Genomic DNA, 22,336 nt, shown 5'->3' with positions numbered 1-22,336 from the left:
CTCTTGGAGATGTGAGGTGATGTGTGCTGTCAGAGGCTGAGGTACTTGGGAGAAGACCAGAGCAGCTTTCAGCACTTCTAGATCAGTCCAGGTTTTGCAGCTGGGGCATGTGCATGCCATGAATCCATCAGCGATGTGTGATCCTGGGCTTTGTGCAGCAAAATCCCAGACAGACTCCAGAGCTGGCTCCAGGAGGAGACAGGGAGTGTGTGTGTCTGCACTGCCTGTTTGCTACAAGGCCTCTTCTGCCTCCCAGGCCATCTCCTCATGCCTGTCCAGTTGTCTGAGGGCCACCAGCAGGGATGGGTGCTGGTGAGAAGAGGTGCTTGGGGTTGTTGGGCTCCATGCAAGAGGCTATGCTTGGTTGCCCATCTCCAGCTCTCTGGCTCTCCCGGGCAGAGCTGGCATGTCTGGCCATATCTACATCCAGGAGATGGAGACAGAGAGAAAAGGCTTTGTGAGGGCTCACAATGGCTCCCCAGTCAGTTCAGTCCCATTCGAAGGGGGTTGTGCTGTCTCTTTGGGAACCCAAGGGTGTGGAGATCAAAGGTGCGGGTGAGTCAATTACAATTCACATTTGGTTCATCTGTATGTTTGGGTATTTGAAAGGTTTCAATGGTAACCCATTTGATATCTCTTATGCCCATTGATTTGTTAATCTGACACTTGGTTTCATCTGAATAACAATAGCTCTCATTCAGACGCCTCAGTGTTCAGGGAAAAGTCATTTCACTTGGGTTGTGCTCCAAAGCCTCAGCAGACTGGCCCACTGTGCTCTTTATGTGCAAGGGCCTGAAGGGCTGCAGGTTCATTCAGCCCCTGTGGAAGGGAATGGGCTCCCCATGGAAGCAGGGTGGGATGCTGAAGGCTGGTGCTGTGATTTTGCTCCATGAGGGCCCTTCTGGTTGCCATCACAGCCATGGAGGTGCCATCACAGCCATGGAGGTGCCACCACAGCCTGTGGGTGGAACGAAGGGGGCAGGGTTATGAAGACAGAGAACCCAAGTAGTCAGAGGTGGAAAGCCAGCCTGGAGAGCCCTCTTAAATACAGCCTGGGTGAATGTGCTGGGCTAGATCAAATCATTGGGATGGCAATGTGTAGTCTCTAATTATGTGAATACCTTTTTAATTAGAAGCAGTGCTTTGCATCTGTTGTACTTGCAGCAGAGCATCTCCACCAGCTGAGTCTGCTCTTTAAAGAGCTCCCGACTGTATTTCGTTGACTGTTTATTGCCACGTCATGATCCCACGAAATGACTGGGGCAGGAGGGGAGTCTGCAGACAGACCTGCTCCTTCATGTTTCCCTAATTGGTGCCTGTCTCCCTCCTTCCCTGGGAGTTTCACTCCTTCCCAAGGCTGGTGTGGTTCCTTCTGCTCTACCCTGAGTCCTGCAGTGTTGGTGGGGACCTATCTTGGGACGTGGTGGCACCACAAACCTGGAGCTTGATTGCTTCAATGGGCATGGCTGTTTTTTTGTCCTGGAACTTAATTTTCTTTTCTCTCTCTGATGTTTGATGTGAGGGGTAAAAAGGATGGGGTGAGACTAGTAAGGGTCATACTGGCCTGATTGGAGTTGTTGGGGGAAAAAATCCTATTCTGGACCAACTTGTCTCACTCATTGCCCTGTCTGTTTACCATGGAGTAGTCTCAATTTCCAGTGCTACTCCTTTATGACTGTAAATCACAAATCCATTAACAAATGAGTTGAGGTGACAATCCCATTTGTGTTAAAATTTAGGGATCAGGACTGAGAGGATCACTGGTGCATTAATTTGTCAGGTCCTTTGTTCCCACGGGTGGCAAATGTAGCTCATCCCAATGGGGGACACGCAGGTTGTGGTCAGTGCTGCCCTTCCCTTGTTGGGAAGGAAGCAGAAGACCTTTGGAAATAAATCCAGGGGGTCACCTTGGAGTAAAGTCTAAACCAGTTTTAATTTCTTGACCCATTTGATGGGATCTTCAAGGTAATGAACAGCCAGCTGGCCACTATGGGACATGCTGGCTTGGTTGAGCACCTTCCCACATAGCTGGTCCTCTGATGAGCTTGTTCTTCACTGCCATTAATGGATACCAGGAAGGTGACCTGTGCTCTAATGGTCAAAGGGGACATCCCCTTGTCTTCAAGACACTTGAGGAGGAACCACAGTGCTGCATGCGTACATGGCTGATTTGGGTGTTGCCACAAGGCAAGTGGAGTCGTGCAGCTGGGGTTTGGCAGCAGCTCACTGGCATCACTTGGCCTGTGTTAGGAGCTTGCATGTGTTATCAAAAAAAGACAGAAGAAAATAGTAACTCTCTTTTTTCTGTAGTGAAATTAGAAGTCTGGGCACTTTCTGAGCTGCTGGTTTGAAGGGCTCTGCTGTTCGGGCAATACTGGATGCCCACAGGATCCCTTTAGGTGCAGAAGGTGGATTCCTGGAGATCCTGTATGGCTTTTTTGCAGACCTCTAGATGTATATATGCCTCAAGGCTTGTTTAAAGCCTGCCCTGACCCTGCCACCCCAAGAGCTCCCTTCCCACCTGTTGCAGAGGAGCTCACAGGCTGTGGCTCAGCCATCATGTGAAGATGCTCCAAGGGCTGTTGGTGCCTGGAGGAAAGTGCTGCTGGGCCAAGACAGCAGTTTCCCTGCTTTGCTATCCCCGTGGTGAGGAAGAGGAGCAGAGCCACATGGCTGCCACTGCACCAGTCCCTTCTGCGGCTCTGAACCCAGCAGAGTTATTTAAGCCCCCCTTTGGTGTCTCTTACTCAGAGGGCAGACTATTCCCTGGGGATGCTCCCCCTGCGTCCATCACAAACCCAGGGGTGTGAGCTGGGGCTTTGCTCAGGGCAGAAGGGGGTTCCAGGGCTTATTGAGCTGCATTTTCCTCTAGTTCTTGGCTGTTAAAGCCCCAGGGGAGGAACGTAGGGCTTGGTCAAGAGAAATGTGTGTCAAAGTGGCAACCTGGGCCCTCCCTCCCTTTGCAAACGCTGGGCTGCTCACAGCGAGGTTTAACAAAAGGTGACTTTATCAGTGGGACTTGTTACCTGCCTGTGCAGGCACTGGATTAGGGCATGAATTTCCGTGTTGGGGAAGACACAAAAGACCTCTCAGCAGGGCTGTGATTTATGAGCATGGCCATGGGGGAACGTGGTCCTGCCCTGAGCTTGCTGGGTCAGTTTTGTTCAGAGAATGTTGACTTGTGCATTTAGTTTGGGGTTGGCTCTTTGGTTTGTGGCTTGTGAGTATGTTGGGTTTTTTTTTTTTCCCCTTTCTCCTAGCAAAATCAGAGCAGGTAAAACGTGGTAGCTCAGCCCTGCCCCAGGGGAGAGGGACACTATGAGAAGGGGACTGAAATTCACCTCTTTGTCATCTTGTTCTGGGTGGAAACTTCTTAGGTGCTTCTGAACCTTCAGCCTTTGTGTACTGGGATTGACCACCCACATCCACCTGCTTTTGGTGGTGGAGGCTGCTGCAGTAGTCACTGCTGTGTGCTTACTTAGCCAGAAAGGTGAGTTATAAGTATGTGCCATAAAAATCCATGTCCATATAAACCTTACCCTGGAATGGACCCTGCCAGGGGTTGCTTCTCTTGAATCAAGCTCTTTTCTGGGAAACTTCTGCTGAGTTGCATCCTGGCTACAGGGACACTGCAGTGGTGCAGACAACTAGGGGCTACACAAAGTGATCATCTCCCCCTGCATTAGATGCAGAAGATGTGCCCTTTGGTCCCAACCAAGGTGTACTCTGCACACTGTGCTCCCCACAACCAGCACAGGGCATGACAGGTTCCTGCAGAAGGGCCTTAAAGAGCAAGCGAGGAAGAACTTTTCCTGTGGGGGTTACAGAGCACTGGAACAGGCTGCCCAGAGAGGTTGTGGAGTCTCCTTTTTTGGAGACTTTCCAGACCTGTCTGGATGCCTTTCTGAGTGATCTGCCCTAGCTCTTGGTCCTGCTCTGGCAGGGGGGTTGGACTCAATGATCTTCAGAGGTCCCTTCCAACCCCTGACATGCTGTGATTCTGTGAAGTGCTGTAGGGATGAGGCTGATGGGATAACCCCCATGGGTTACTTGGTTCAGGCCTCCTGGCTGGGAGCAGGAGCCAGGGATGCTCTGATGTGACAGATCATGGCTAATGGAGTGTCCCATGCAGGGTCCAGCCCCACAGTGCATCCCTTCCAGGGAGCCAGGAGGATGCTCTGCTCCATGTGCTGTAGTGGGTGGGTTTGGGTGAGTCATGATGCTACATGGTTTGGGCATCTAATTCTTGAAACACCTGGTGCTTCTGGAACACCAGCTGAAAGCCAACAAGCTGCACATGAGTTGCAGTGCTGCTGGGTCTGTGAACTTCTGTGGCCATATCTGCCTCCCCCACCTCCCACATCCCCACATCTGTAGGGTTAGCGGAGATTTCTCTTTTTGTTGCAAGGAAGCATTTTCCTAAGGCTAATGAGGAGGAAGGGTGTCTGCCTGTGGGATTTTAACTTCTTTGAGAGGATTAGTGCTGTTGCTACAAATTAAGAGAGCAAATTGGTGGGTGTGGGAGCAGTTTGGGGCTATGGACTCTGGGCTGGCGTTGCTGATAGGAAGAGCCTTGGGAAGAGGCTGTGATCTGAGCAGTGGGCACTGGAGCTGCTGCTGCTTGGTGGGTTTTTTGGTGGGAGTTATTGGGACTGCTTTGTTGGTCTCCTGCTGGAGCTGAAGCCAGACCCCTGAGATTGGGGTCTCTGGGTTTGGCAGAAGCCAAGTGACAGCTGTGTTAGCCCCAGGGGACATTTGTCTCACCTGTGTGTACCATAGCTGCGTTTCAGATGTCCCACCAGCTCTGATTTCTTTATCTGCTTTTAAGCTTCTTCCAAGCCAGGCTTCCTTTGCTCAAGCCTGCTCTGAGCTAGCCAAAGCCTTGCAACAGCCAGGGTTTGGGGTTTCCCGTTTTGCTTTCCACAGTGTAGCTGGTTACTCCAGACCTTGACTCTCTTGCTTTGCCTTTTTTTTTGTTTTGTTTTTTTGATGGGAACATCTCTGCTTGCACCTGCTAAGCCAGTCCAAGCTCAGCAGATACTGGTTCCAGCTTCCCATGGGGGCAGGGCTGGTGCTACTCAAGTAAACCTGAGTTCAAGAAAGAACACCTCTGGTAGAAGGTTATGTTAAACCAGCAGTTTCTGTAAGAGGCTCCAAAAGCAGAGCTTCATCTTGCAATGAATCTGTAAGTGGATTCTGCTTTGTGTAGCAGGAGCTTACTACTCAAAATGTTAATTTAAGGCTGTGGGTTTTTGAGGGAAGAGAAGTGGTTAGTCCTTCTGGTTGGGATGGAGTAAGAGGCAGAGGCAGCCTGGAGAGTTTATTTTTCTGCAGGAGCTGTCAGCACGGAAATCTCTGCAGATGCTTAAAATTTTTCCTCTTTCCTCCCTTTCGGGCTGGTGTCTGTTTAAATTGTACAGAAAAATGTTTCTACCACTTTGCAATAAGCTCTTGGACACGGTGGAAGTAATCTTGGCTTGTTCCAGACAGGCACTGGGGTAGCTGCTGAGCTACAGCCATGCTGGGGTGAGCACAGCCAAGCTACCTGCCTCTGGTGGAGATGGTGAGGACTTAACTGGTGACCCTCAGGTGCCTGAAGAGAGGGATGGAGATTACACTGGTGCAACTGGGGCATTCCTGCAGGGAAAAAAATCCAGTTAAACACTCCATTGGGGTGCACCCAGAGGTGACATGGTTCAAGAGTAACATACACAGCTTGTTGGAGACAGCTGGCCCTGGGATCTGCTGGAAAAGTCTGGAGTCCCAGTTTGCCAGATAGCTCAGTCATGTTTCCTGCTGGGTGTATGGCTTTTCCCCCCTTTAAATCATGAGTTTCATAGAACTGCCCCTCCCTGCTCTTCTTTTAAACAAAACCAGGCTTTTTTCTTTTTTTTTTTTTGTGGGGGGGAGATGGAGACAGATGAGCTGTCTCACATGACTTGACCAGTGGGCAATGAAGCTGGGAGACTTCTAAAGATATTCTAAAGAACTCACCCATAAACAGCAATTAGCTTGTACTGATGGTGCTGGTCCTGGCCCTGCACCCCCAGGACATCACTGGCTGCTCTTTGTGGGCTGGAGAGGAGCTGGGGTGGGACAGGGCAATGAAAGGGGACCTGGGGATCCAGAGGAGTAAGATGCTCATTTCAGCCCCACCCCCTTACTGCTCTCAAAAGCTCCTATTTTCAGAGCAAAACACTATTGAAGCTTTGGGACAATGGAGACCAAATCCTTCTGGGGGAGGGGAGGTGCTGAAAATTGCATCTTTTGTTGTCTTTACTTCTTTACTTGCCCATGGCCTCCTCCATCCCACCCTCCAAGAAATCCACATAGATGCTCACTAGATGATAATGCAATCACTTTCTTAGGACCTTGCTAATAGGATTATAATTATTACTGGAGATGAACTGGAGTGAATAGAATATTTACCACTTCATCTTCGATTATTGTAAATCCCTCCAAAGCAGCCCTTTGATATGTAAAGTGCTGCTCCTCTCCCCCCTAGTGAAGATGATTATTTAGTGGAAGTTCAGAGCTTTTAAGTGTCATGTGGGACAGAAAAGGCTTCAGTGTTTACGTAAAGAGGAGGGCCTATATAATGAACTGGTGGAGCTGTTTAATATCTTGCCTGGCCTCCAGCAGAGGAGGAGGTGAAGTTCTTGCTGAGCAGTTGGAACATCTTGGGCTGCTGTCAGGGGAAGAGGGAGGGAAACAATTGGAAACTTAGCCCTTCCTGGTCCAGAGAAAGCTCTGTATCTCTGAAGCCTGTGTTCATTTGGGACATGAGTCCACCTGGTGACAGCAGCAACATTTTGGGTTTGTTCTTTAGGGCTGGAGGAATTTCTGTTTGAGGAATGATGATATAGGCTGGAGAGTTGTCTCGGGGGAAGATGGGGTGCTCTACAAAGGCAGAGCTGGGCTGGAGGTAGAGGGATGGATTCATGTCACGGTGCAAGGACTGGGGCTTCGGCACGAGAGCAGGAGCTGGTACACAATGGGCAAAGCAGGGACCTGGGGTGGGCTGTGCTCATGGGGCATCTGCATGGGTTCAGGAGGAGCCTGGACAAGGGATGGGAAGATATCAGTTGAGGGTTGTTACACAGACAAACGGCATCAGGCCCAGGAAAGCCCCTGGGTTTGGGTGGAGGCTGGGCGAGCGGTGGGGGACAGGTGGTGCTGTTTGTCCTGTCCTTGCTCTGCCCTACTCCTCCTATGGCCAGCACTGGAGATCCCAGGGCTTTGGCCTGAAGGAGCAGGCTGCACCCTATGGGCACATCCATGTGAGCACCCACAAGCATTTCTCCCAAGCTTTCAAGATGGTCCTGTTCCCTTGATCCCTTCCTCCCAAAGGCTGTGGGCACAGAGCATCGGCTCTGGGCTGGGAAGGGGGATTGCTCCAGCCATCTCCAAGAGCAACTTCATGCCTTTGCATCCAGTGCCAATGATGGGCATGTCCTAGGAGTGAGGGCTGCATCACCCATTGGTCTCAAAGGAGTCTTTGTGTCCCTTTATTACACTCTCTGGTGAAAGCCCGTTCCCTGTCTGGTGCTTCTGCTGCTCTAAGTGCAGCAAAGTGCTATGCAGTGCACCAAATGTGGCAGCAGCCCTGTGAAGGAGAATGGGTCATTATCTTGGTTATGAGTCTGGGCTTCTAGTTAAACCACCTAAACCCATGAGGCAGGGGAGGCATCTGGGAGGGAGGTGGGTTTTGGTTGGTGCAAGGCACCCTTTGGGGCAGAGGCTGATTCTCCTCATTGCACCCATTGCTGCTCTCAGAGGCACAAACCCTCCAGGTTTAGTGCATGGATCAGGCTCTACTTTCTCCAGGTCAGGTGCTTGGGTGCTGCTGCAAACCATCTGCTCTGTGGTTTGGCTGGACAAAGCACCCCGTGTGCCTTGCCTGCAGTGTGGGGACCATCAAAGCTCTGTGGTGCCTCCTAGGTGTGAACTGAATGTGGTGACTTTGGGGGAGGTGGATAAAGTCTTTTACAAAAAAACCACAACCCAGTCCCTCATAACACACTTGCTTTGATTTCCTGAGGCCATTTGGTTTGACCTTCATGGAGTGGGGACCAAAGGACCATCTGCCAATGCCCCACATCTCCCTTCTCCCTCCCTGCCTTTGATGGGATTTTTTTTTTTTATCCCCATCAAAGGAACTTAGATCAGACTCCACTGCTGGGGCAGAGCCTGTTTCTGTGGGGTGTGGGGTGATGCCACCCATGGTCACCATCAAAGCCCTGGAGCAGATTCATGATGAGGAGCCTTCACAATCTGTTACCCTCCTCTGCCTCCTTTAATCCCCAAACTCCCCAACAGGTGAAGGACACCTAGCAGATTTGGGGGCAGGGAGCAAGGAGAGTGAGAAAAACATTACTTTCAGGCCCACAGCTTTCCACCCCCTGCTCCTTTACCTACCCCTTCCTCACCTTCTAAGTTCATTAATTCCCGTCATCTGGTTTGTGTAAACGTCGTGGCCAGGGCTGGACGGAGCAGGGTTGGGTTACACCCCTTTCAAAAAGACTGAGGCTGATTCCCAGCCCTTCCCTCTTAATGTTGTATCATTTGCCAACCCAAACAGCGGGCTCCTGCTCCAGACAAAGGGACACATGTTGTCCTCACTGCTGGTCATAAAAAGAGGCGAGGCTGCTACTGTACTGGTCCTTGGTGCCACAGCAGCCTGAGACAGGGAAACTGTGGTGAGAAAAATGTGATGTATCTAATAATAATAAATCAGCAAGTACTCCCAACCCCAAAGAGGAATTTGCTATTGCTTCTTCTCTCTTTCTTCCTCCTCCTTCATCTTCCTTCTTCCCCCATCCAGAGCTTTTGCCACCAGAAGGCAGAGTCAAAGTGGGTAATTGTGAAGCTGGTGGCAGACTCGGTGATGTAATTAAAACACTTCATTCCTTTAACAGTCTTTCCCTGAGCTTGTCAGGTTACTGATTTTAAAGAGTATTTCTGGGATCTGATGATTTTGTCATCAGTCCCAGGGAGAGGAGTGTCAGGTGGGATTGGGATGGATCCAGTGTGGTGGCTTCAGGAGCAGTGCTGGTGGTGCTCTGGGTTTTGCTTCCCAGAGCATTGCAGAGCTCTTGCTTGCTGTCACGTGCTGGTGCAGGGCTATGAGCGTGTGGTTTTAATCCAGCCCTGGTTGCTCTGATCACCACTGCACATTTTTCCTGCTTTCTGACAGCAACTCCTGCCTCGGAGTCTGGGAACAACTGGGTATCGCTGAGGCAGAGCTGGTGGGCTGGAAGGCAAAGCTGCCAGCAATGGAGATGCCACCCCCATCCTTTCCTGAGTGGCTACAGCTCTTTTCCAAGATACTCAATTTAGCTCACTTGGCCTAAATTTATTTTTTGGGGTGGGAGAGGGAAAGAAGAAACAGAGAAGCAGGAGGATTTAAAATGGGTATTGGCTGCAGGGTGGGAACGGCAGTGAAGCCCTTCTCAAAAGTGGGTTGGATTTAGGGCAGCAGACAGACAGACTGACTGACTGACTGACTACGGGTTGAAACAAGCCCTGTGGCTTGGTGGGATCCTGAGAAGAGCTGAAAGGACAGTGCTAGTGTGGGGACAGGGGACACAACAGGAGAGAGTTGCAGCAGGCTGGAGAGGATCAGCATGGGAAGGGATGAGGCTTCGGTCTGCCTCATCTTCTGCATTTGTTTCCTTTCAAGCTTTTCCGAGCTGGTAACAGCAGGTGTGTTTGCTTTCCAACCTGCAAATTAGAAACGCAGCAAAAATCACAACGAACCCATTACGTGCAGCAAACTGTACCATGTTCCAGGCTGTGCAGCCTGGGCTTGTTGTCACCTCAGCTTTTCAAACCCCATCATGACTGTGGAGACTAAAAATCTGTTTCTTCCCATGGTGGGAGAACTTTTGTGTCTACTGTTTCCATTTCTGTTCACCTTCTCACTAGAAGCTCTCGATCTAATCTGTGTGGTTTCTTAGTCTGTTGGGAGGATTTGGGGCTGTTACGTTGCCAAAATTTGGTTTTCTGGAAAGAAACCACTTTTTGTCTTGTCAGGAATTTGGGTAGAAACTGTCCAGAAATAGGTTTGTTGCTCTGCTTGTGCACTGCTGGGTGGCAAAGCAAATCGTTCTGGGTTACAGGCCTGAACTCAGCATGAATGTGGCTGATGTCCAGAATAGCTTGACTTGCTTTTTGTCCCCTTTCCCCTATTTTCCTTGCTTCTAGAGAACAGCTGTGGCGGGAAAGCCTAGAAATTCTGCACCAAAAGCAATTCTTGCTCTATCTGCTGTATCCGCATCTCGTGGCTGCATCCTGCTACTCCGGTGTTTGATCCTGACCATAACAACATGTCTCTTGTGCCCACAACACCCAACGCCCAGCTGCCCTTCTCCTCTAGAGGGGTTTGAAACTGAGGAAGCTCAGAGGATTGAGCCAGGGGAGTGATGGGGAGCAGAGGGGTTTACTGGAGGTTGCTGGTGCTGCAGCTCCGGGCACTGTGATTTTAGCACTTACCCCATGGGACTTCAGCTCTGGAGCACACGGGGGTGAAGGGCCCATCTCTGAAAGTGATGCTGGGTGACTCCAGGTGCTGGGTGGGAATAGAACCAGCACAAAACCCTCCCCAGGAGGGAGGTCTCCTCATCTGCTGGGCTCTGGAGCTCCTGTTGGGCAGTGGGAGCACACTCCCACGTCCTGACGGTGACCTCAGGCGGGCAGACAGCCAGGTCCACCTCAGCAGCCCCCCAGGCTGAGCCCCACTGTGGGGCTTCAGGCTCCGACAGACCCCGGAGGGGTTTATCCCAGCGGGTGTTTGGGAATGGCAGGAGGTGCGTGGGGGGATTGACAGGTATCTCTGAGGATAAAATCAGTCACGACTGCTGTGCTCTGCCCTGCGCACCAGTCTGTGCTACCTGTGGTGAGTAGCTCAGCAACAGGTTGTGGGGGGGTCCCCTCGCCCCCCTGGCCCTTCCTCCTTGAGCAGTGGCAGCAGATTAGCCCAGAGCCCCTCTGTGCAGACAGAAGCTGCCACAAAGGGCATTAGGCTGCAGGATTGGATTACCGTGTGGCCACCTGGCATCCCCACTTTGTAAATTTATCTTGCTCCGTCCAGTTTTCATGTTGGAGAATTTTACACTTTAAAAAAAAAGAGAAATACATAATTCCCCCCCAGTGCCTCTCCAAGCAGCCTGGCAGAGTTTGTTTTAGCATCCCTTCTTATTCCAGGCTTCAGACCTGCGTGGGGCTGGGGATTAGGGCTGTATGAATAAAGAGAGCCTTTATTACATTAGTCTGAGTGGTTAATAGGTAAAGTAGGCCAATCCATCTTTAGACTAAGCCTATCACTTCCCCTACAAAGGGTGCAGGCTTCACCGAGGAAATATTCATTAAAGCAAAAGCTTTTCCTCTGTCCCTCTTGACATGTTAATAGCTCAGGGTTAGGGGCTCTGCTCCCTGCCTGTGGAAAATTCATCGCTGGGCTCCGGCAGCAACTCCCGGCACTTGCCAGGACCCCGGCAGTTCCACTGCAGCCAGCAGAGTGGTGCTGAGCCCTGCCTGGGCTCTGCCACCTGGGCTCAGTGGCAAAAAGGGATGCTGGGAGTTTCCTGGTGCTCCTCATGCCTGCTTTTCCTCTCCTCATCCCCGCCGTTCCTCTCCCGTGCTTAGAAAGTAGGTGCCTTGTCCCTTCCCAAGCAGGGATGTAGGGTGAAGTGCTTCAGTGCTGGGATTCTCTGCTGTGGGCTGTTCTCAAGGCCAGAAGTATTTGTGGGACTGAAAGGATTAGACAGTTCATAGTCACTATGAAATGGGGTGATTTGGATGCAGATGCTGGCTCCAGAGGTCTTTGAAGTCCTGGTTGCCAGAGGCAGGAGGATAACAAGGCAGGAGGGACTCCTTGCTAAGCTTTTCATGCTATCCTTATTTCCCGCTCCAGTATCCACTGCAGCCCTCTGTGGTGTCTCCATTCTGCCCTGTCCCAACTGGTGCAGCAGCTTTTTTGCTAAGGGCTCAGCTGAGCTCCCATCTTCCCACAGCCTGACTCCCTTTTTCATCTCCCTTTCCTCTGCCATATGAACAGGGGTGGTAGCTGCACCTTGGTCGTTCCTCTCTTGCTCCGAACAGCACTGGCAGAAGCTGCCCAGGTCTCGTAATATACCTGTGGAGCTTCTGTGGACCTAGAGGACTCCACAGCTGTCATGAGCTGCCCCAGGGCTGAGCTGTGGAAGCACCACTGAGCTGAAAGTGGGCTTCTGCTTTTACTTTTGCCGAAAGAGGTTTCATTTTGCCAGGACACAGTAGCTACAGCTTTTCTGAGCGTTACAGCTCCTCGTTCCCCTCCTTCTGCAGCAGCTGTCATTTAGCACAGCCTTGGCTGTCCTGGTGCCCCAGCAGCAGATGAGTTCAGAGCTGGAATCTGGTCCTGCTTCCACCAACACATATGTGTTGCATTGAGCTGCAGTGGCCAAGCTGCCCTTCTCCAGTTGTGGTCTGAATGGGAATAAATGCTTCTTGGTGACTTTTCCACCTGTGTCAGTTCAGACCAGCCAACTTACCAGTTCCTCCTGTCCCTGAGGCTGTGTTGTCTCTGGCTGCCAGCATGACAATTGATGCCTCAGTGGAAGATTATGAAAATCATGGGAAAGCTCCTCAAAATGGACAGATCCGTGCAGTAAAACTTTGCTTTCCTCAAAGTGATGCTGTCAGAGGTTCAAACCACAGCCATGGACCACACTATTTGGCTTCACTTGCTGCTGTCTAGCTTTTATGCAGCCACTTTTTAAGCAAGGCAGCACCTGAGACAGTCTCAAGGATTTTACTTTTGGACTATACCTGGGATCCTTCTGGGTACAATGAAGGAGGAGAGTGCTGGAGCTAGGGCTGAAAGCTGGTTTGGATGGGTTCGGTTCTCCTTCTTGGGTTGAAGGCTCTATTTATATCTCTGCACATCTTAGTTTGCTCTGACCAAGCCAGGCAGCAGTAATAGTGTCATTGATGTGTGTTTTCTTGCTTTTGCTGTGATGGGTCACCAGTAAGATGTTCTGCAAATGCCAAGGCTTCAGGTCCTCTCAAAAACCCCCACAATTTTAGGAGGTCTAGACCTGCACAGAACTGACTGCTCTCAGCTCTGTTGGGATGAAGACACGTTGGTTGTCCTCAGCCACAAAGAAAGAGTGTGGGTTCAGGTGCTGACTGGTCTGCAAAGGAGCTGACACCGAGCTGGTGAGAACCTCTCAGACTAAGAGTTGCTCCTTGGTGTCTTCCACTTCTGTGGTGCACTCCTGTGTTTGTTGGAATGCTAATTAAGAGCCTGTATTTCCCAATCAGATCAACTGACTCAGCACTTCCACCTCCAGCAATTTCCTTCAGTCTTATGGCCCAGCCCTACCCAGTGCCTTTCTTATGCAAGGGGGAAAAAAATAAGCCTCGTGTCATTCCCAGGAGACTGATAAGTACTGACTGGAGTGGTCTTGGAGGAGAAGTCAGTCTTGAGGTGCAGGGCCCCACACAGCAATCTGATGGACCTGACCTGAAGCCGAAGGGCTCAAGTGCAGCACAGTCATCGTGAGCACCTCTTGGGAAGCAGACTCCTCTCTAGGCAGGTCCCAGGCCATTAAGGACTTTGTGGGTTGAAACCAACCTCTTAAATCAAGCTGGGAAGTGGTCGGTGGCCAGCACAGGATGTAGAACTTGGATTTAACGTGGCCATAAAAAGAGACGCTATTTAATGAGTCGACTGTCAAAATCCGTATCAGCCCACGATGGATTTAAGAGCTGCTCTCTGAGCATTATTGAGTGGCTCTGTTCTGCCTCAGCGTTACGGGTTTGCAGAGTTGGCCAGCAAGGCCAAGAATTAGTCAGAGTTTTATTTTGATTACTAGTTTTTGGCACGTGCTGGCTCCGGGCTTCCAGCAGCTCTCCCATCCCAGGTGTCTGCTAAACCAGCATGATTTTTGTCTGCGTGCAAAACTCCACTTGCCTGGCCTTGAAATTTTGGCTCTAGGGGTTGACCACCCTTGGGCATGGCTGGGGGTTTGCACAAGCTGATAGCTTCTTCCTCCACATTCCAGCTTGTCCATCACCACCTCTCCCAGTGATCTGGTATGGGGACCATCTCCCACCGTGGCTCTGTGGAGAAGGGGCTTTCTGGGCAGCCCCCGAACACACCTCACCTGCAGGGCAGAGGTGCAGTCATTGGGTGCCCCTTGCCACTGAGCACATTGCAGCAAGTTAATGCCAGAAGCTGATGAAGTAAAATGCCAGGTACAGCATGAACTAAATAGAAGTTGCATCAAGCAGCTACTGACCAACTTCTATATGCACATGGTGATTTTTGAGTCAATCAGAACTCTCCTTACTGGTCTTTCCTATTATTTGGTTTCACATCTGGGTCAGTTTTTTTCCCTTGGCTTCTTCATTAGGGCAACCATTGACTTGAGCACAAATGATCAGTGGCTTTTTTAATTGCAGGAGCCCATAGTAGTCTCTGCTGTAGAAACATAAAAGCAGTAAGGGAGGAGATGGCCATGGGGGAACAAATGGCCTCTGTGTGCAGAGACGTGTGTCTGAGGGAAATGCTGGTTGAGGCTTGAAGATCACACACTGGCTGGTTATTTTTCTGTGCTGGGTGGAGGCTTTGAAAACTTAATCAAGTTTTATAGCTTTAATTTTGTGGCAGACTCCCCTCTTGCCATGTTTTTTAACTGTCTTGCAACTCAGAGCAAATTAGTCCCATTGGGTTGTAAAAGGAAAGAATTGGCAAATGGTCTGAAATATTTAGGCTTGCCTGGTGAATTATAGGAAAAAATTACTCCTCCTGCTTCCTGCTGCTTCCATCATTTCTGCAAACCCTCTAGTTTTTCCCCACTTGGTTAATTAGTGGTATCCAGGGAATAGGGTGGAATTGCTGAAGGATTTAGGTTTCAAGGGTGTTTTGTGAGGGTAGGTCCTACCTGTGAGCTGAGGTTGCATTCTCCAAGGTTGTCTCCTGTGTCCTCACCTCTGTGGCAGTGGAGGGGAAGGGTTGTCCTTGTTGGCTGTTTGTCTGGGATGTGCTGAAGGTGCCACCAGCAGCTCCACCAGCAGCTCTTGATTCTCCTTTCAGTTTGTATTGGGGAAGAAGTCTGCACCATGATTGGGAATAGTAAAACAGTGGGTGAAGCTGGGTGCAAGAGGACCATGGAAGTTGGGTGAGGTCCTTGCACCCTCTTGCCTGAAATGAGAACAGTGTCATGTTTGGGATGCCTAGGGAAGCCAAGGTGGCCGTGCTCAGGTGAGCTGCTTTTCTGATGTACCATTCTTCTTGTTCCTCTGGGGAAAACAAGCCCTGGGCTGGGGCTGAGGTTTCTCTGCCATTGACCTGAGCCAGGCAAGGCACCTGGTGCAGCTCAGGGCTCAGCCTGGCTGGCTGGGAGCTGGTGTGGTACCTGGAGCCGCCCTCCAGGTGCCAAATGCAGCCCAGCTAATCCACCCATAGATAACTGGGAGATTACTCATCTGGAGTTCTGATAGTGGCCTTTGGCAATAATCCCCCCCCAATCCCTAAATCAATGGAAAATGGGTTTATCTGTGCAAGCTAAATGACCTGTGTAGGCATTTTAGGAAGGAAAATTCTTGTGTTATCTGTGACCAAAGATGTATATTTATGTATATGTGTATTTTGGTTTGTTACCTGCTGATCTGACCTGTGTGTGTTTTGCTGGCAGGGACCTGATGCCCAGGACCCTGGAGGGGCAGATCACCATGGAGAAGACCCCCAGCTACTTTGTCACCAAGGAGGCCCCCGCCCGCATCTCCGCCATGTCCAAGGGCACGAAGCTGATCGTGGTGGTGCGGGACCCCGTGACCAGAGCCATCTCAGACTACACCCAGACGCTCTCCAAGAGGCCCGACATCCCCACCTTTGAGAGCCTGACCTTCAAAAACAGGACTACGGGCCTGATCGACACCTCGTGGAGCGCCATCCAGATCGGCATCTACGCCAAGCACCTGGAGAACTGGCTCCTCCACTTCCCCATCGGGCAGATCCTCTTTGTCAGCGGGGAGAGGCTGATCAGCGACCCCGCGGGGGAGCTGGGCAGGGTGCAGGACTTCCTGGGCCTCAAGAGGATCATCACCGACAAACACTTCTACTTCAACAAAACCAAGGGGTTCCCGTGCCTGAAGAAGGCAGAGGGCAGCAGCAAACCCCACTGCCTGGGGAAGACAAAAGGCAGGACCCACCCTGACATAGACCAGGAGGTGGTGCAGAGGCTGCGGGACTTCTACCGGCCCTTCAACATGAAGTTCTACCAGATGACAGGGCAGGACTTCGGCTGGGACTGAGGCTGGCGTGGGAAAGTCCCCTGTAATTACCTGCCCGGCATGGTTTGCGTATCTAAAGAGATATATATGTATGTAAAATGTACAGAGATCTATTTTATAATAATTTATTTTTAATTCCTAAGCAATTAATTCACTAAGCTGCCTAACCGCACTGGCTAGAATGGTAGCCCGTAACCTGTTTAACATTCCACAGTGTTTAATTCTAATATGTCCCTCCTTTTTATTTCCCCCCCCCTCCTGTTTTCTCCTCCTATGGTTTGGTTTGTAACAGACGGTGCTTCCATTTTTTCCTAAACAGAATTTGTATTTTAAAAAGAAATCACAGAAAACGAGGGTGGCAGGGGAGGGGAGGGAGGGAAAGCACAGATTTATTTTTGTTACGGGTATCTGGCCTTTATAAACACTTGCTTTCCCTGTTCCCGTGTCCCAGTCTCTGCTCCAGTGTTGTGCTCCCTCCTCCCACAGCTTTCCAGTTGAGTCCTGGGGCCACAGGTGGGGGGTTTCTCTGGGGAGGGAGGCTGGGCATCTCCCTGAAGATTAGGGCACCCTGAGACATCCAGCTCCGCAGCCCAGGACTCTGCCAGGAGGGCAACGTGCTCCTCATCCAGCAGAGAAGCCACAGAGCCTGTAGCAAGGGCAGAGCTGTCTCCTCAGTGGACTTTCCCTCTTTGCCTTTTGTCCAGGAGGCTCCTTCCCACAGCCCCTTAAACCTTCACTGCAGGACAAAGGTACGAGCACACGTCCCCGGGTGTGACAGCCCAGCAGCTCCGGGCTGTGAGCAGTGTGGCTCCAGGAGTGCCCGGGCACAGACCACCCACCCCCGCTGGGGAGCAGCCCCCACCCACCAGAGGTCCTGGGAGAGGCACATGGAAAACCCTGGTCTCTGCTTGGAGCTCTTCCCAGCACGAGGCTGTCCCGGGGCAGGCACAGGCAGCGCGACCTGCAGCTCCCGCTTGGTGCGTGGGGCTGGGGAACATCCAGCCTGGTCCTCTTGACTCCTGGTGCTTTTTTGGTCCAACACCTTATCTGTGGCCTCTCCCAAAGAGCAGCATTTGCCTGGAGCCTGGAAGAAACGCTGCCTTGCCAACAAGGATGAATCTGGAGAAAGCCAGGGGCTGTCCTGGGCTGGGGTGTTGCCCTGATGCCACGGGCGAGTGCAGGGGTGGCCACCGGGCAGGACAGGAGGCCCCAAGCTCTTATGCGTCAGCCCAGGTACAGCAACCTAGAGATCCTTCATCTCTGGTGGAACCAAATGCTCCTTGGCAGGGTGCTCCTGAGAGCTCTGGCCATATTTTGTGTGCTCAGGATGATAAATCCTGTGTGTGTCTGATGCCTTAGTGTCACAGCCAGAGGTTCTGCTGACTCACCTGGAACATTCCCAGAGCAAGGTCACAGCAGAAGTGATTTGCTCCTTGATTTTTTAGCAGGAAGCTGAGCTGTCTTGTCTTTGGACAACAAACCTCCCTGAGACCTCACCTGCAAGCCCTGTGATGCCATGCTGGGGGCATTTCCCAAATGTTTTTGTCAAACTCACAGCCTCCTTGCTCTTGCCTGCCCCTTACAGCTCTCTGGTGTGGCTGTTTGGTGCTGAAAAGTCTCTTGGAAGTCTGGACTTCTCTCCCTGGATCTCGATCTGCTCCTGCTCAGGTGGATGCAGTGAAGAGCAGTCCCACCTCCAGGCCTGCTGGGGGTGTCTGCCCTTCAGTGCTTTGTGTGAACCTAAGGGCCCTGTGCTGGGCTTGGTGGTGTCACATCTCCAAAGGGATTTAGGGACTCACAGCCCCCTCGTTGCTGGCGGGTTGTGTGTGTGGGTTCACACATGGGGTGTCCTCTAGGAAAAGGAGCTGCTAGGCTAAGGTGCTAACCTGCTGTGAGCAGGATGCAAATCTGTCCTTGGGGTTTGCCTCTGAGCACGTCTGCCTACAAAAAGGGCAAGTTGGGTAAATCCTTTTTTTGCCCTGAGCCATTTCTAGCAACGAAGCCATGCTTTGGAGCAGGGCAGTCCTGCTTCCAGGGGTCCCTGCTGTGAGTGGGACCTGCTGGGCTGCCAGGTGGACAGAGCTCACACATGACCTTTTCCTGCAAACCTTAAGTGGTGGTTGGATCTATGCACACTTGGGGCCTTTGGCTTTTGCTCCACCAGGTCCCCAGCTCTGTCCCCTGCTGCCAGGAAGGTGCTGCATGCTCGAGCGTCTCTGCCTTATCACAAAGCCCCGACAGGGAAGGGGCTGCCAGGATGAGGGGTGGGGGGGAGAAGAAAATACTTCCCGGTGGAAAAGAGTGACTTTTGGTTCTCAAACCCCAGTCTTCCTGCTAACCAGCTTATGCAATGTGTGGAAAGAAGCTTGTCCTTTCCACTTGGCCTCTGGGCAGCTCCAGCTTCCCTGTGGGGTTTAGCTCTTCGTCTGTCTGGCCAGAGCCTGCAGGATCTGCTGCTTTGGCCTGGCTGCCTTTCCCTGTGGGTCCCTCAGGAGCACCCATGCTGTGCCTGCTTCCCAGTGCTGGAAGGTTCTGCATCCCCTACATCTTCCTTCTTGCTTTCTTGGAAACAACTTTTTAATAAACAACCTTCCTCAGCTCCACAGCAAAGCTTGGCCTTCATCTGTGTGATCAAGCCCTGCTGCAAACTGCTCTCATGAAGCAACATTGAGGAGCAGAAACACCAGGAGTGGTTAATAACTCTTCTGACCTTAAGCAAATTGTTAGTCCTGGCTCAACATCCTTTGTGATGAAGGCTGCACTGGGCTTTTCATGTGAAGGCCTTACCTGACAGATGAGACAGACAAGGTGAATTCCCCTGAATCTGGTTGCTAAGACTGGGATCAGTGCTATCACCATCATCATTTTTAAAAAAAACCACACCTTTTCCTTGATGTTAAGCTTGGAGGTATGGTTAGTTTTTTGGTTTGGTTTGGGTTTTTTTGTTTGGTTGTTTTTTTCCCCCCTTTTTTTTGTTTTTTTTTTTACATTCTAGCATTAATTTATGGCTGAGTTTCATTCAGTCCTGTATTCAGAGGTGCAGCACAGCTCTTAGTGATGTCTGTAACATGGTACTGTAGAGTAGCCCATTTGTAAAACAAAAAGAACAAAATGGAAAGAAAAAACAAACGAAGGAACCACACGTAACAGAAAACCTGGGGAAAAAAAAAAAGTAAATGGAGTATTTTGTGGTATGTACAACACAAATTAATTTTACACAAAGATGTTTCTAGGAAAATGAAATCCTGATAATTCATACGATTTGTATGACCAAATAAAAGCTTTATTTTACCAAGTGATGGACACAGATGTATTCATTCCAGGCTGTGGAGATGGAGCTGGTCTGCCCACCAGGGTTTGGTGCTGCTGCCCCCAGTACTTGCACATCCAGCCCAGTCATGTCTGTAACTGGTGGCCCCGGGGCAAAGCCCAGAAGCATGAGATGGAGCAGGATTTTCTCCCACCAAGGAACATCCACCCAGCCCGGGGCTGTTGTGGCTGGGGAGGGGCTGGTCTGGCCCATCAGATGCTTCTTTGCCATTTCAGGGAAGGAGACCTGGGGGATTTCCCTCAGCCCTGCTGAGGACGGATGGTCTCCGTGGTTGGTGAAACCAACCTCCTGCCTCAGGGATGCTGGAGGAGAAACCCAGTCCTCTCTAGCCGGGGGTGGGGAAACTTCCCAGTGCCAAGTTTCTTTTCCAAACTGTTGCACTTCCAGCAGTGCTGCTGAGCCAAACCTCTGGGGCAAGCAGTTGCTATTGTTCCCTACACACTCAGCACTTTAAGATATAAAAATTCATTATCATTAAATTCAGAGGAGTCCCAGGCCAGTGCTGTACAAAGCAGCACCTAAAGAGCACTACAGATTTATGTAATGTAGCAATTGCCACTTAACTAAACTGAATTAATTTCATCTTTCTTAGCAAGTCTTGAATCTGGTGCAGAGTAATTGATGGGAGCCTCTCCCATTGCCCATTTTTCAGAGACCTCCTAGAAAAGGAGACAAAAGCAAGCACAGGATTTAATATAGTGATTGGGAAGGAGTTCAACCAGGAAACCTCCAGCTTGTCAGGACTGTAATTAGCTGCTCCCAAACTCTGGCAGTGCTTAAGCTCCATGGATGCCTCATTTTTAAAATATATCTACAGAGGTTTTACTTTGAAATGCCCACCTGCCTCCTGAGGGGCACAGCTGGGTGTGCTGAGCATCGTTCTCACCTCACTTTGCCTTCAAAAGCAGCTGCTCCTCTGCTGCTGCCCCAGTAGCTCTTGGTCCAGCAGGCAGCCTTGGTCACAGTCCAGCCTGGCTTTGCAGCAGCTCAAGCAGTGCTGTCCCTCCTTGTATTTTGTGAGAAGTACTTGGTTCTGGGATGGGAAGAGTGTGGATCCTTCATGGAGAGACTGGTGCTGTGGAGGAAAGGGAAGTCCCTGTGGAATGGGGTTCAGCACTGTCTTCTGCATCTCTCTGTGGGCTATTCCCAGTTGCACCCTAGCTAGGACTTGGAAGATAAGAGTAAGAATTTATGGGATCATATCCCAAGTGCAAATTACTGTTTGTGCTGGAGAAGATGGCCTGAAGGGTCTTCATGTAGCTTAGGGGAGCTTCTGCCAAAGGAGGAAGCTCCTGAAGGAGATTGGTTTGATGAAGAGGTAGGTGAGGCAGAGGAAGCTGAAGAAGGGCTGCTGATAACTGAGGTGGATTTACTTTTTCTCTGGGCTGGTGGAAGGAAGGTGAGGAGCTACTGCTTTCATCTAAAAATCAAGCAGGTCTCCATGTTGTGCAAATAAATGCAGCATTTCTAGGGCAGGTGCTGGGGTAACATCCCATAGAGGTGACACCTTGCACAGAAGCAGGTATCAGGAATGAGGAAGCACAGAGCACAGAGGAGGAATTAATCTGAAAGAGTTGCTGTTATGAAGTCCTCCTGCTGGTATCTGGAGACTGTGGAGACCTCTTTGAGGAGGGTGAAGGAAGGTTAACACAAGGAAGGAAAGAGCTTGAGTAGTTTTCAAGTACTAGGAAAGATCTGGGCAGGATCTGTGAAGGCAAAAAAGTGCTGGTGAAGCTTGGAGTTGAGTCCATCCTAACAAAGCCATTGAAAAAGCTGGTGGGTTTTGTAGGGAGCTCCATGTTTTGGAGCAAAATGGTGCATTTAAAACAGCCTTGATGCTAGAGGAAGGTTTCACTGGGCCTGGTTTCAGGTAGAAGTCACTATTGTAGGGATGCTTTTTCCTTGGGCCTGATGTGCAGACGGCTGAGAGCTTGTGCTGCTGCAGCCCAGCTCCCTAACCATCACAGCACTGCAAGAGGAATTCCTTTGCTTCTCTTCCTGAGGTTTGTTGTTTTTCCTCCTGCAAAAAAACCCAAATCTTACTTAGCCACCAGATCTGCCAGTTAATGGCTTCAGTTAAAGCTAAACTTTATTGTCCTCCAATTTCTCTCTGTAGTTAAGAACAACGGTGTTACCTCTCTTCCTAATCCATATGTTTAAAGAGGAAATAATACTCACTAATTAGTTACAAAACAAACATTTCTGCACAAGGTAAATGCTGAGCACCCTGTTGAATGGCTTCTTTATTAGAGGAATTCCTGTGTCAAGTTAGTGTTGGTTCCATCAGCTGGGATAAAGCCTCATGGCCATTGTGAGTCTTGGGAGCTTCCCAGGATTTCAGTCAGGATTTCCCCCATTTGCAGATCATAACTTATTTAATTAAAACACCCATTCCAGATAATTGTAGGGCCCTACACCCTAATTCCCTGGGAGGGAGCAACTGGTACCAAAGATGTGGCAGGCTGGTTGATCACCGTTTCCAAACATTTCCCACTGAGCTGCTCCTCTATTTACTGCTGCTTTTCCCTTCTTTTTTTGGCAGGTCGTGATTCAATCCTGCAGGATCAAGATCCCAACTTCTGCCCTCACCATTTCCCCCACCCCCTTGAGAAGGGGCTTACAAGTAGGATTGCAAGAGTCAGCCACTGGCACTGGTACAATTTGGTGAAAACCTGAAAAGCATCCTCCAGAAATACTATTTGCAACTATTTATAGAGTCAGCTA

At 50.5% G+C, this 22,336-nt stretch overlaps 1 protein-coding gene across 1 annotated transcript in view; it reads left to right on the top strand.

Annotated features, from left to right (window-relative positions):
- The window catches only part of LOC127391712 (heparan sulfate glucosamine 3-O-sulfotransferase 3B1-like), a 29,563-nt gene extending 9,987 nt beyond the window's left edge, over positions 1-19,576 (top strand). Inside the window, exon 2 of the mRNA XM_051634784.1 lies at positions 15,684-19,576. Within this exon, the coding sequence (XP_051490744.1) occupies positions 15,684-16,302 (619 nt within the window). The 3' untranslated portion in view covers positions 16,303-19,576. The remainder of the gene's footprint in view (positions 1-15,683) is intronic.
- Positions 19,577-22,336: the final 2,760 nt, after the last annotated feature.

Source organism: Apus apus, chromosome 17 (genome assembly GCF_020740795.1).
Source record: "Apus apus isolate bApuApu2 chromosome 17, bApuApu2.pri.cur, whole genome shotgun sequence".
NCBI lineage: Eukaryota > Metazoa > Chordata > Aves > Apodiformes > Apodidae > Apus > Apus apus.
The sequence above is the reverse complement of the archived record's forward strand: the minus strand, read 5'-3'. Positions and strand labels throughout refer to the sequence as shown.